Below are 11,161 nucleotides of genomic sequence, written 5' to 3'. Positions count from 1 at the left end.
CATTGTAAAAAGATACAGCTGTACAAAAGGTATATGAACTTTAATTATTTGCATTGATGTATATTTAGATTGATTTGAAGCTGAAGAATTTTTTTTTGGTTTTCTGATTGAGAGATTAGTTTAAAAAGTTTTTTAAAAAATGTGTCTAGTGTTGATGTATCTAGAAATTTAAAAAGATATTAATAAAAGAAAAAGTACCCGAGCAAACACAGACTCGTCTTGTGTGAGGATGCTAAATGCTGCTGCTATTTCTCTCCTGATGTTTTTGCCTTTGTATTGTCGCAGATGTTTTGGCGTCATACCTTTTTTGAAGTGCCTCCACATTGAAGGCACCTCTGGTCTTTCTTCTGTGGGGAAGAGGGGTTCCATTCGAAGAAATTCCTGCGCTTCCTGTGATTCTGCAGCGATTATGTTGACCACATCTACTTATTCTGGTCCTCCAAGTTGTTTTTAGACATGTCTTCTGTGGCATGTTTGAGGTCTAATGTTTGAGAGTCCATTTCGATGACAACGATCATTTCTTCTTGAATTTTCTTTGGAAATATTTCCATTTCTTTGTCCTCTACGGGTTCAGAAATCTTCTCCGGCTCCTGGACAACGATCCATGGAGAAATTTCCTCAGTATCTTGAGGTTCCTAGATGACTTCAGCAGTGGGTTCTACCGTCTTTTTGTTCTTGCTCTGATGCTTTTTGGAAGAAACTTTTTCTTTTGGTGGCTCAGAGACATCTCTTTGTTCTTGGATTAATTCCATTTCGACGTAACTCAGCAGTTCTGGGACCATGTCTGGCTGTGGCACCCCAGTCTGTTGAGCCAAGTCGGATGGAATAACTTCCCGTGTGTCTTCAGAATCCATTTTCGTTTCTTTGTCCTCCACTGGTTCAGAAACCTTCTCTGGTTCCTGGACTACAATCGGTGAAGAAATTTCCTCAGCGTCTTGAGGTTTCTGGATGACTTCCGGCAGGTTGTTTTTCGCAGTGGGTTCTACCGTCTTTTTATTTCTGCGCGGATGCTTCTTTGATGTAATGTTCTCCTTTGGAGGGTCAGGGATCCCTAGTGGTTCCATTTCGTTGACTCCCTCCACTTCAGACACCATTTCTGGATTTGATACTTCAACTTGTGAAGTCAACTCTTCTGCAAATACATTCTGGTGGAAGACTTTTCTGAGCTTCTTTGAGTTCTGGGATGACATCTACTTCTGTTTTTTCTTCTGGCTTTACGATGGCTGATGGAAATGAAACCTTCATTAGATCTACCACCTTCTTTTCCAGTTTCTTTGTTGCCTCCTCCTGTGCTGTTAGTTTGGAGGAAAGTTCAATATTGGAGGCAGTCTTTTCTTCAAGTTTCTGTTTTAAGCTCTCCAACTCTTTGAGAATTGACTCATGTTCAGTTTCTGCTACAGGTGTTTGAATGACTCACACCATTCTAAAATGATTTCATTCTCATGCTTGAGCTCCTGCTCACACTTTTGGCAGAGATAACGCTCACACGTCAAAGTGTTTTCCACTTCCTTCAGCTTTTCCTCATTCATGCAGCAGCTGTTCTCTGCTGCGACTTTTTCTCGTGTGAGAAAGAAGTTCTTTTTCTACAGCTTTGTCCTGATAAGATCCACCCGATGGTTTAGATAGTTGATCTGTTAATTCTTGTATAGAGGCCGATGACTTGGCCGACTTCCAGAGTCTTGGAACTTGAAATTCTCCTGCGAGTTCTCTGATCCATAATTTGAGTCGTCCGAGGGAATCCACTCTTGTATATACTGGAAACTTCCACTTGACGTGACGAGCTGCACAAATCCTGCACAAACTGGACATTCTTTGAGTGAGGAGGCACAGCGGCAGCAGTAGCTTGGGATTGGTCCTTTTCCACTTCTTTATTTACCCTTCGAGAAGATTGGGAATCTACAGAGACCTGGGATTGGTCCTCTTCCAACTGGTCATTTTCTGAGCTTGATGTTACATTTTCTGACCTGTTGGTGTCACCCCACTGAAATGGAGTAGATGATATTTTGGTCTGACTCATTTTGCTTGTTGTTTTTAAGTACTGGTCAAAATTACTATAAAGCAAATGGGTTTTTCGCTCCTATGCACTGCGAACGGTAGAAATACATTCAATGTTAATTGTACGGGGTGCAGGGTTTTTGGAGTTTTAATACTTCATAGCATAAACAGGAGGGAATGTTGGAAAAATTATATAGTTATACTATGACAGAAGAGTCCCTCCATCTTTTCCTCTTCTATGATTCAAGCAAAAGTGTTTTGACTCTGGTACTAGTCTTTCCCATAATATTAACTGGTGAGAAGCACCTTTTATGTTCCTTCCCATAACAAGGAATGGGGAGAGAAGCACCTTTTCCCATAACATTGAATGTTCCTTCCCATAATAATGAATGGTGAGAAAAGCGCCTTTTCTCATAACATTGTGTGATCAGCAAGCATAAGCAACATAAATAGCTGGAGCACCATTTGGTCGGGAGACAACTCTGAGCGATCTTCCTGACAGGTTGTGTGGATTTGTCTCTTTCTTGCAAGAAATAAATGTTTTGTGTTAATCGTATCCAGCGACTCTGAGCCTAATTTTAAGAGAATTTTTCTAACATAAAGTAAAGTAAAATTAAGTGTTGTTTTTTAGGCAATGTGAAAACCATTTGCCATGACTTTCAAATGTGCTTTGAAAACTGGATGTGTTTCTTCAGATAGTTTTGGGAAGCTTCATCAGCAACGCCTGCATTCGGAAGATTCTTCAGAGGGAAATAAGTTCAAAGAAACCATCACAATGTCTCACAAAGCAGAACAGCGCTGATGACTTATTGGAATATGCTTTGCTCTGGGTAAATGCATGTGTTACTCAGTCAGCCATGCTGGTAAACAAGGTGACAAAATGTGACACTTAAAAATACACTTAAAGCAACGTGGGTAACCTGATTAAAGTGTGTTCTGCCACCTACAGCTCGTGGTGAAACCACAGAACATCTACTTGATGATTCTGATCGTGTAAATAAGGATGGGAGGGAAAAAAATGGTGGAAAAGCGTGCACGCGGATTTTTTAAATTTCTTGAATGTCACAGATTGCAAAACCATGAGCATAGTTTAAGAATTAGTGGGATCCGTTTTCCACTGTTTTTCCTTTTTTTTTCCTCCCAGTGGCTCCGTAGAAGGCTGAGTTCTCAATCAATTTTAGTTTCTGTTTGCAGCGGTCCGCCAAGTTATTGGTCAACAACAAGTTGTTTTAAAATCTCCAACCAGAGTGAGAATATTTTAATTTTACACTGATGTCTTTTGTTCAGAGTAGTCAAACTTAAAAGAAAAGAAGGTCTGTTGTGACAACCTAAATTCCAAAAAAAGTTGGGACGCTGTGTAAAATGCACCGATTTGCTAATCTTATTTGATTTAAAACAAAAACATGGAGGGTTTGTGATGATAATCTCAATGTCTTGGGGTTTTGTAAAGTTGGTGAGGTCATAATAAATAATGAAAACAAATGTTAGTTGAACCTCTATTAGTAAATATCTACAACTACTATTTTTCGTTTACCACAACTGGGAACATTTAAGGCTTCCCTAAACATCAAATCAATTTTCACTCCCCCAATCACCTTCTTTCCTCTATGATGTACACTGCTGAATCAAGACAAGCAGGATGGCCAGTTTGTCCTTCTGCCCTCCAACAGGAAGTACCGGAGCACCAGAGTGTCAGATTCTCCGGAAGCTTTTTCACTCCAGCCACCAGACTCCTCAACTTAAATAAAACCCTTTACTTGTCCCCTGCTGAGCACATACATACACTCAGAAATCCGTAGACTACTGCTATGTCACTAGGTGCAGTTATCAGCGTGAAATACATTAATAGTTTTTGTGTTATTATAAGCTTGGCGCCACCAAATGTTGTTTTCCTCTGTATTCTTTTTTTTTTCTCATGTGTAAATGACGGTACAGTTAATCCTGAATGAAGATCTTTTCGTTTTAGAATTTGGGGTTTGGTGTTGTTTCCTCAAATTACCTCTAGATGGCGGGGATAAGCAATTCAGCCTCGTGTAAGATTGGTATTCGTATTGCGAATAAGACGGATATTTGTCGGTAAAGTTTGTTAAATTATTTCACGGTGTAGTTTTCATTATTGATATTAACATGTCAGATGTGTTAGGAGGTCCTATAAAAAGACATGGGCATGTAACGGAAAGTGACTACCAAATGAAACCACAAACGTGTTTTATCTACTACGCCTGCGCACTTTGAACAGACAATTGAGCCGCCCTTCCTCCCCGCCAACTTGCACCGCAGGGTCGAGCAGACGTCGACTCATAACAGCCCTGAGTTGATTTCCTTCTCTAATTGATTACTCTCCGACACAGTATGGAGAGTCCGCATAATACCGAACATGGTAAGCTAAAGATACTTTGACCACCTGCCTCTCGTCAACAGTTATCAGGTTTTCTTTCGGCGCGTGTGCGTCCGATTTTGAACATGGCGTACCCCGATCTGAGATGGCGGTGGTTTTGTGCTACGTTGCACCGCCAGAGAGTTGATGTGTGCGTTAGTTAAAGGAAGGGGTTTGAAATTGGTCTACATAGTAATCTAAAGCCAATTTTGTTATTTTGAGATTTCATGAGCACACGAATGCAATTAGTTGAGGTTAGCATGAATAAGTTTGCAGTTATTGACGCTAACTGTAACGGCTAACAAATGTTGCCTTTGAGGGGTATTACTAAAGCTGGAGTTAGCAATAGTGGCTAAAAAACAACTAACGTCCGAAAGCCGAACAAGCATTTAAACAGACATGTATGTCCAGTTTTGTTACGAAACTTGCTATTTAAGAAAAATTAGATTAATATCATCTCAAATTGCTGCAACTATTTTATTGTGTCAATTACTGTATTTGCTCAGCAAGTAACATCCACCGGAGCCGTGTTTATCTCTGTTGGGGTGGTCAGGTTCTGAAGTTTGTTATTACGACACAGTTGTGGATCCATGAACGCATCAATGGGTCTTTTGGTGCTACTTTATAGCCGATGCACCTTAACTAGTCTAACAGGAGTTTCGGTTACTAATGCTTGGTCTTTACTGTTAGTCTAGTTCGTAATGGAGAACAAATGTTGTTTGAAATTATGTTAATAAGCTCCACCAATTGAAATAGTCCAACGGCATTGTTAAAATCCAGTTTCCAGACTAATTATGGATGTGACTAAATGAATTGTCTGATTCCTTAAGTCCTTTTCACCTATGTGCATCTTCTAACAATAGAGCAGGAGTTGTTTTTTCTGTTATCTGTTGCACCTGAGTGAGTATTCTGGTCATTAGTTAGTCTATTAACGGTTAATACAATATCACCAGAAAATGGTGGGAGAATGTTTAAAAAGTCCCCCCAAATGATATACAGAGTTTGCTCAGGACCCCTTGTCAAGAAAAATAAGCTTCTTTATATGTGCACATTTTATATTCAGACTAACGTTGTAAATGTCCTCCAGGTCCACCTCTCTTGTTGCCATCTCTTCGCCTCTTCGTACCCCCCCTGCGGCTGGTGTCTGCAGCCATGTGGCACATCGTGCAGAGGGGCATTGTGCAGGACTATGGGATGGTGGAGGAATTCATCAGCACAGTCACAGAAGTGGTGCCGGACCTGTTGAACGCAGATCAAAAAGCTCAGCTCCTCCTGGGACTCAGAGCGCGGGTATTCAAATGAATTCATGACTGTATGAAGAAGATCCTCTCTGACTTCAGTATCCTGTTGGTGCTGTTCTGTCCGCTTTATTTTCACGGGGTAAACGTTTCTTGCAGGTTGTTCTTGAATTGTGTCGATCTGAACAGATCACAGACAGGGAATCCGTAGAGATGCACCTGGACCGAATCAAAGCCCTCGTATCCACATGGGCAGCCCAGGTTAGTTTTTTCTTTTTTTAAATATGTCACGTGAATCTGCAATGCTGTTCGTTCCCAATCAAATTGGGGTTTTTTCTGCTTAAGCGACAGCTGTGCTTTTTTTTTTTGTTTGTTTCAGCCATGTTTTGCAGATGTGGAGTTTCCAGAGTCAAACTTTGTGGATCAGGTTGAATTGTTGTTAAAGGACCCTGAAGAGAAGGATAAGTTCTTCCAGGTCTTTGATTTAATTTGTTATGTGAAGCTCTTATATCTCTTTATCCATATAGCAATAGAATGAGTAGTATGCTGCTGTTGCGTGGTACTCCCACATTGAAGCTTTAGCTGTGATTATTTTCCTCCAGGATGTTTTCCCCACGGATTTTGGGCCTGAATATGACAACGCTCTGCAAGTGCTGATGCTGGATTTCCTGTCCAGACTGGAGAAGCTTCTCCCAGTACCGGACATTCAGCAGGTATGAGACCTCGGGATATTACATCAAGACAATTCTGAAAAGGAAGCTATCGCAGCAAATTTGTCAATGACGTTTTTGCTCTAAGGGGCAGTGAACACTTACGAACAGCTATCTGGGCAAAGACTGGGGAGAAAAAAAAAGCTACACAGCTAGTTTTAGCTGTCCCAGTGGCTACTGGGAGCATTGCTGTCGTCGTGCTGCTGATTTATGATGCCTACGCTCAGCACATATGAAAGAAAAAGGCCACATGGAATCCGATAATGAGCAACCTCACTCATGTCGCATAGCTATGTGTCAGATGTATATCTGATGTAGAAATGGCATAACTCTTATTGCTTTAACAGTTGTCATCTCACAGAATGGCAACTGGGAAACAACTTTGCTTACTGCTTACTTAAAGACCAAACAAGACAAAACTGAGACACAACATGGATTTGAAGTTGAAGCCGCAGTGAAACAACATATTAGCTTAGCTGTTTTATTGTTTTAATGTCACCAGATGTGTTTGTGATGGCTACACAGCAACTTTTGTTAACACTGTCAGGTGTTTTTTATTAATAAAAAATCAGATGGGGTTTTAGATCCTGCTTGAAACAACGTGTCTAAATCCCACCTGCATCTCGATTCGTAAATAGCGGTTAGTGTTCGGAAACTCTGATTGGTGTTCATAAAGTAGACTGGTGGCATAAAGACATTCATGAGTTGCTTTTGTGAAGGTGGATCGTCTCGCTGCACTGTGGTCATGTACAGAAGTTCAAAATAGACGTGGAGCAGTGATGGCCCCCTGACTGCGGGAAACCAAACCGGGTCTTAGCCAGAACCAACCTTGAACTGGCTCTAGCACCAGCATGGAACCACTTTGGTTGAAAAGATGTTTTTTAGATTACACGATAATAGCAATCAAGTCTCTGAATCCTGAGAAGAAGAAAAAAGAAACATGTTGAACATGAATATGCAAAATGTTTGTCTTGAGAAGCCTTTTTCAGTCTCATGTCTGCTCTCAGACCGCATCCATGCTCAGCGCCGTCCCATCAGCCCTGGAGGAGTGTGCACACTCGGTTCCCGACCCGCAGCACCTGAAAACTGTGCTCCAGTACCACACAACGCTCGGACATTTTGATTTCTCCGGTGAGTCTCCTCCTGCTGTGTCCTGTCGTTTATTTCATCCCAATTCATCAGCTATAAAAACCAGTTGAATAATAGTTGGAAAGCATTGAATATTTGTTGAATCTATGAAGTCGACGTGATCACCTGATATCTTGGGTTTTACTGATTTTTGCTCAGTTCAGCAGTGAAGAAAACGAGTAAAAAAAATCATCAATATTGTTTAAACCGACCAAGAAGGTAAATGTATTCTTTATTTTCCCGCAGATGAAACTCAGACCATTCCATCCTCCTTCGGGAACTGCATCCTCTCTTCGTTGTCCCTTCCGCAGCTGGAGAAGGTCATGATCCATCCAGATCAAATCCAGTTACAGTCCACATCTGAGCAGATGCAAGGCTGCATGACCGTGCAGGTGGAGGGCGAAACTGTGACGCTGCTGGACTACATACAGATAGAGCAGCCGTCCGGTCTGATTGAGCCTGATGAACATGAAGAACGTAACGTGGATGAGGAGCAAACAGACGGAGACGCCGAACGGGAGGGTTTAGGCGACGCCTTAAAGCCCGCGGCTTTTCAGCCACTAAAGCAAAGCAAGAGGCTCCAGCTGAAGAGAAAAGCTTTAAAAGACACGAACGACTCTGCGACAGCAAAGAGGCAACGGAAAAAATACCCCAACAATAAAACGTGTCCCGTGTGCAATAAGACGTTCCTGCGAGCCGCAGCCATGAGGCGGCACCAGGAGATTCACGATGCCAACCGAGACCTCAAGTACAAGTGCGGCAGCTGCGACAAACGCTTCAGGGACCATTACGACATGAACCGGCACACCATGCGGGTTCACGAAAAGGGAGAGTTTGGCAGCGACGTTAAAGACGAGGACCCAGGAGATCCCAGCGTGTGTGAGGTGTTAGAAAACAAAAACTGTTACCTGTGCGGGAAGTTTTTTGCCCGGCAAGTAGACATGGAGCGACACATGAAGTCCCATTCAGAGGACCGCCCTTATCAGTGTTCGTTCTGTGAGAAGAAGTTCAAGAATCCTTACGTCTTAAGGAGGCACGAGAAGGAGATTTGCAAGAGCAGGGAGCACAAAAATCCCAAAAGGAAAGAGCTGCTGCGCTCCAATCCACAGCCACCTGCAGAGGTGTCGGTGGAAGGCAAAATCTGTCCCATCTGCAGCAGGGTCCTCCCCTGCACTGCAGACATCGCAAAGCATTTGCGATCTCACTCCGAAGAGCGTCCCTTCATCTGCATCACGTGTGAGAAAGGCTTCAAGTACAAAGACACGTTAAAGAAGCATCAGATCATCCACGGTCACGAGGGCATCAGGGAGGAGCAGAGCAAGACGCTGGAGGAGATTCTGGCAGAAGCCGATGCTCAGAATTGCGCCGGACTCGACACAAAGGAAGGGCATTTAGAAGCACCTCCTGGGACGTCTGAGGAGAGCCCGTCTGTACCTCAAAACGTCACAAAGAAAGCCCTTAAAGTGTGCCCAGTTTGCTCGAAGGCATTCGATTGTGTCAAAACATTAAACCGACACATCCAGTGTCACACGGACGATCGGCCCTATCACTGCATCCACTGCAACAAGCATTTTAAACACATGCACGGTCTGAAAAGACACCAGATTTACGCCATCTGCCACAAGAAGAGCACCCGTTTCTTCTGGAGAAAAGAGTCCAGAGCGGGGCCGAGTCACGGCGACGCGAGCGGCACCGACCACCAACAGGGGCCGTCGCCGAAGATACCCGTGTGGTGCTCAAACTGCGGCAAACACTTCGAGTACCCGTCCGCCCTGAAGGAGCACCAGGAGAACGTCTGCAAAGTGGAACTGCGGGACGTCATGAAATGCGACGACTGCGGGAAGGAATTCAAGAGCATGACGATGCTCAAAGTGCACCAGAGGATCCACGACCCGCTGTACTGCAAAGAGTGCGGGAAGATACTGGCAAACGAGCCGGCTTTTGAGAGGCACAAACTGATGCACCGGCCCATGCAGTGCACCATGTGCGACAAGAGCTTCACCTTGTTGAGGCGCTTGAGAGAGCATTACGAGAAGCAGCACAACTTTACCGGACCGTTTCCCTGTTCCCAGTGCGACAAAACCTTCGTCCAGCTGTCCTACCTCGCCATCCACCAGAGGATCCACAAAGGAGAGTTCCCCTACATGTGCAACATGTGCCCAGAGAAGTTCAGGTCCTCCAACTGTCTGACGGTTCATCAGCGCAAGCACACCGGGGAGAAGCCCTTCCTGTGCTGGCAGTGTGGGAAGTGCTACCGCTCGGCCTCGGAGCTCACGGTCCACATGGGAACCCACTCAGAGGAGAGACCCTGGAGCTGCACACACTGCGACATGGCCTACCGGACCAAACTGCAGCTCACCAACCACGTGGAGCAAATCCACATCGGGGTTCGGTATCCCTGCAACACCTGCGGCAAGCAGTTCATGAAGGAGACTTCGCTGAAAAGGCACGAGCTCATCCACACGGGCGAGCGGCCCCACCAGTGCACGGTGTGCGGCAAGACGTTCCTGACCGCCAACGAGCTGCGGCTCCACAACCGCTACCACACCGGAGAGCGGCCGTACAAATGCGAAGTGTGCAGCAAAGCCTTCATCCAGTCCGGCTACTTGAAGTCGCACATGCGCATCCACACGGGAGAGAAGCCATTTAAGTGCGACATATGCGATAAAGGCTTCAGGTTGTCGTATCACATGAAGAAGCACAGGCGGACGCACGCCGGCAAGCCAAAGAGCTACGCGTGTGAGGAGTGCGGCTTGGTGTTCCTCCAGAAGAAAGCCTTGTGGGAACACTCGCTAACTCACGACGTGAAAATCGAGTCGACTTTCCCGGATGCTGTCGGGATAGAGTTTCAGTAGGAAGCTTTGTTTCCATTGGCTGGTATGTCAGGGTCAGGGTTTTCTGTATAACGAAGGCAACCTCTTAACCTGGCACATCACCGTGGTAACACACACCCACACAACCTGCTCCGGAGCAGTTTGTGTTCCGATGCACTGTCCTTTCATCCATCTCCGATAAAGCGAAATTAGACTCAAAGAACCCTTAAATGACTGACACCAAAGAGGCTTCGCAGCTACAGTTGGCAGCTAAAAGTTGCTGAACTTTCAAATCGATTTGACTTTGTTTTGCTCCGGCATTGCGGCGATTTCCACATTGTTGTAGGATCATGTCGATGAATTAAGTTAAAAGTTTAAGAGCTGCAGACAGATGTTAATTTACTACTTTGCACAGCAAACTATTTCCTGATTGTGTTTTTTCTCTGGTCTTAATTTCAGCAGCGCTGGTGCTTTCTTCACGTCCGTCTGTCCATACATCCTCAAACTCTGAATTTGATCTTGTTTACAAACTGCTGACTTTATTTTATGTACAAATGAAATGATCTACAAGGCATGTGAATATGTGAAGCTAGTTAATGATTTAGACTTGTGTGGAAATTCTTTTTTTTTTTAAATAAATCACATTTAAAAAATATTTGCTTCCATTTGTCTTTTTTTTTTTCATTTTAAAGGATAAAATGACCCTACATATAGTTTCTTCAATGATCGACAGAGTTGCTTTCAGTTATTTTTTTGTATCATTGTAAATCTGACAGTTTTGGTTTTGTTAGATGAACCAATCCAAACACTTGACCTGGTTTTAGGTTTTCTTATAGGACCACAAATGATTTAATTCCCAGTCCATTGTCACCATTAAGATCGTTACTGGTCATTACTATA

General features: G+C 43.8%; 1 protein-coding gene across 1 annotated transcript; it reads left to right on the top strand.

Annotated features, from left to right (window-relative positions):
- The first annotated feature begins 4,248 nt into the window (after nt 1-4,248).
- LOC140282903 (uncharacterized) lies at nt 4,249-10,871 on the top strand. Its single transcript, XM_072377486.1, has 7 exons — nt 4,249-4,375; nt 5,460-5,662; nt 5,770-5,871; nt 5,990-6,085; nt 6,213-6,323; nt 7,328-7,451; nt 7,695-10,871. Exons 1-7 carry the CDS (start codon nt 4,348-4,350, stop codon nt 10,301-10,303), a joined length of 3,273 nt encoding a protein of 1,090 aa, XP_072233587.1. The 5' UTR covers nt 4,249-4,347; the 3' UTR covers nt 10,304-10,871.
- Nucleotides 10,872-11,161: the final 290 nt, after the last annotated feature.

Source organism: Leuresthes tenuis, unplaced genomic scaffold (genome assembly GCF_036924035.1).
Source record: "Leuresthes tenuis unplaced genomic scaffold, fLeuTen1.0.hap1 SCAF_23, whole genome shotgun sequence".
NCBI lineage: Eukaryota > Metazoa > Chordata > Actinopteri > Atheriniformes > Atherinopsidae > Leuresthes > Leuresthes tenuis.
The sequence above is the reverse complement of the archived record's forward strand: the minus strand, read 5'-3'. Positions and strand labels throughout refer to the sequence as shown.

Bases quoted from the DNA above. Each gene is read 5' to 3' on its own strand.
- LOC140282903 (XM_072377486.1), top strand. From the start codon at position 4,348: ATGGAGAGTCCGCATAATACCGAACATG. The intron at 5,663-5,769 runs GTATTCAAATGA...CGTTTCTTGCAG, and splicing joins TCCTGGGACTCAGAGCGCGG to GTTGTTCTTGAATTGTGTCG. The intron at 6,086-6,212 runs GTCTTTGATTTA...ATTTTCCTCCAG, and splicing joins AGAAGGATAAGTTCTTCCAG to GATGTTTTCCCCACGGATTT.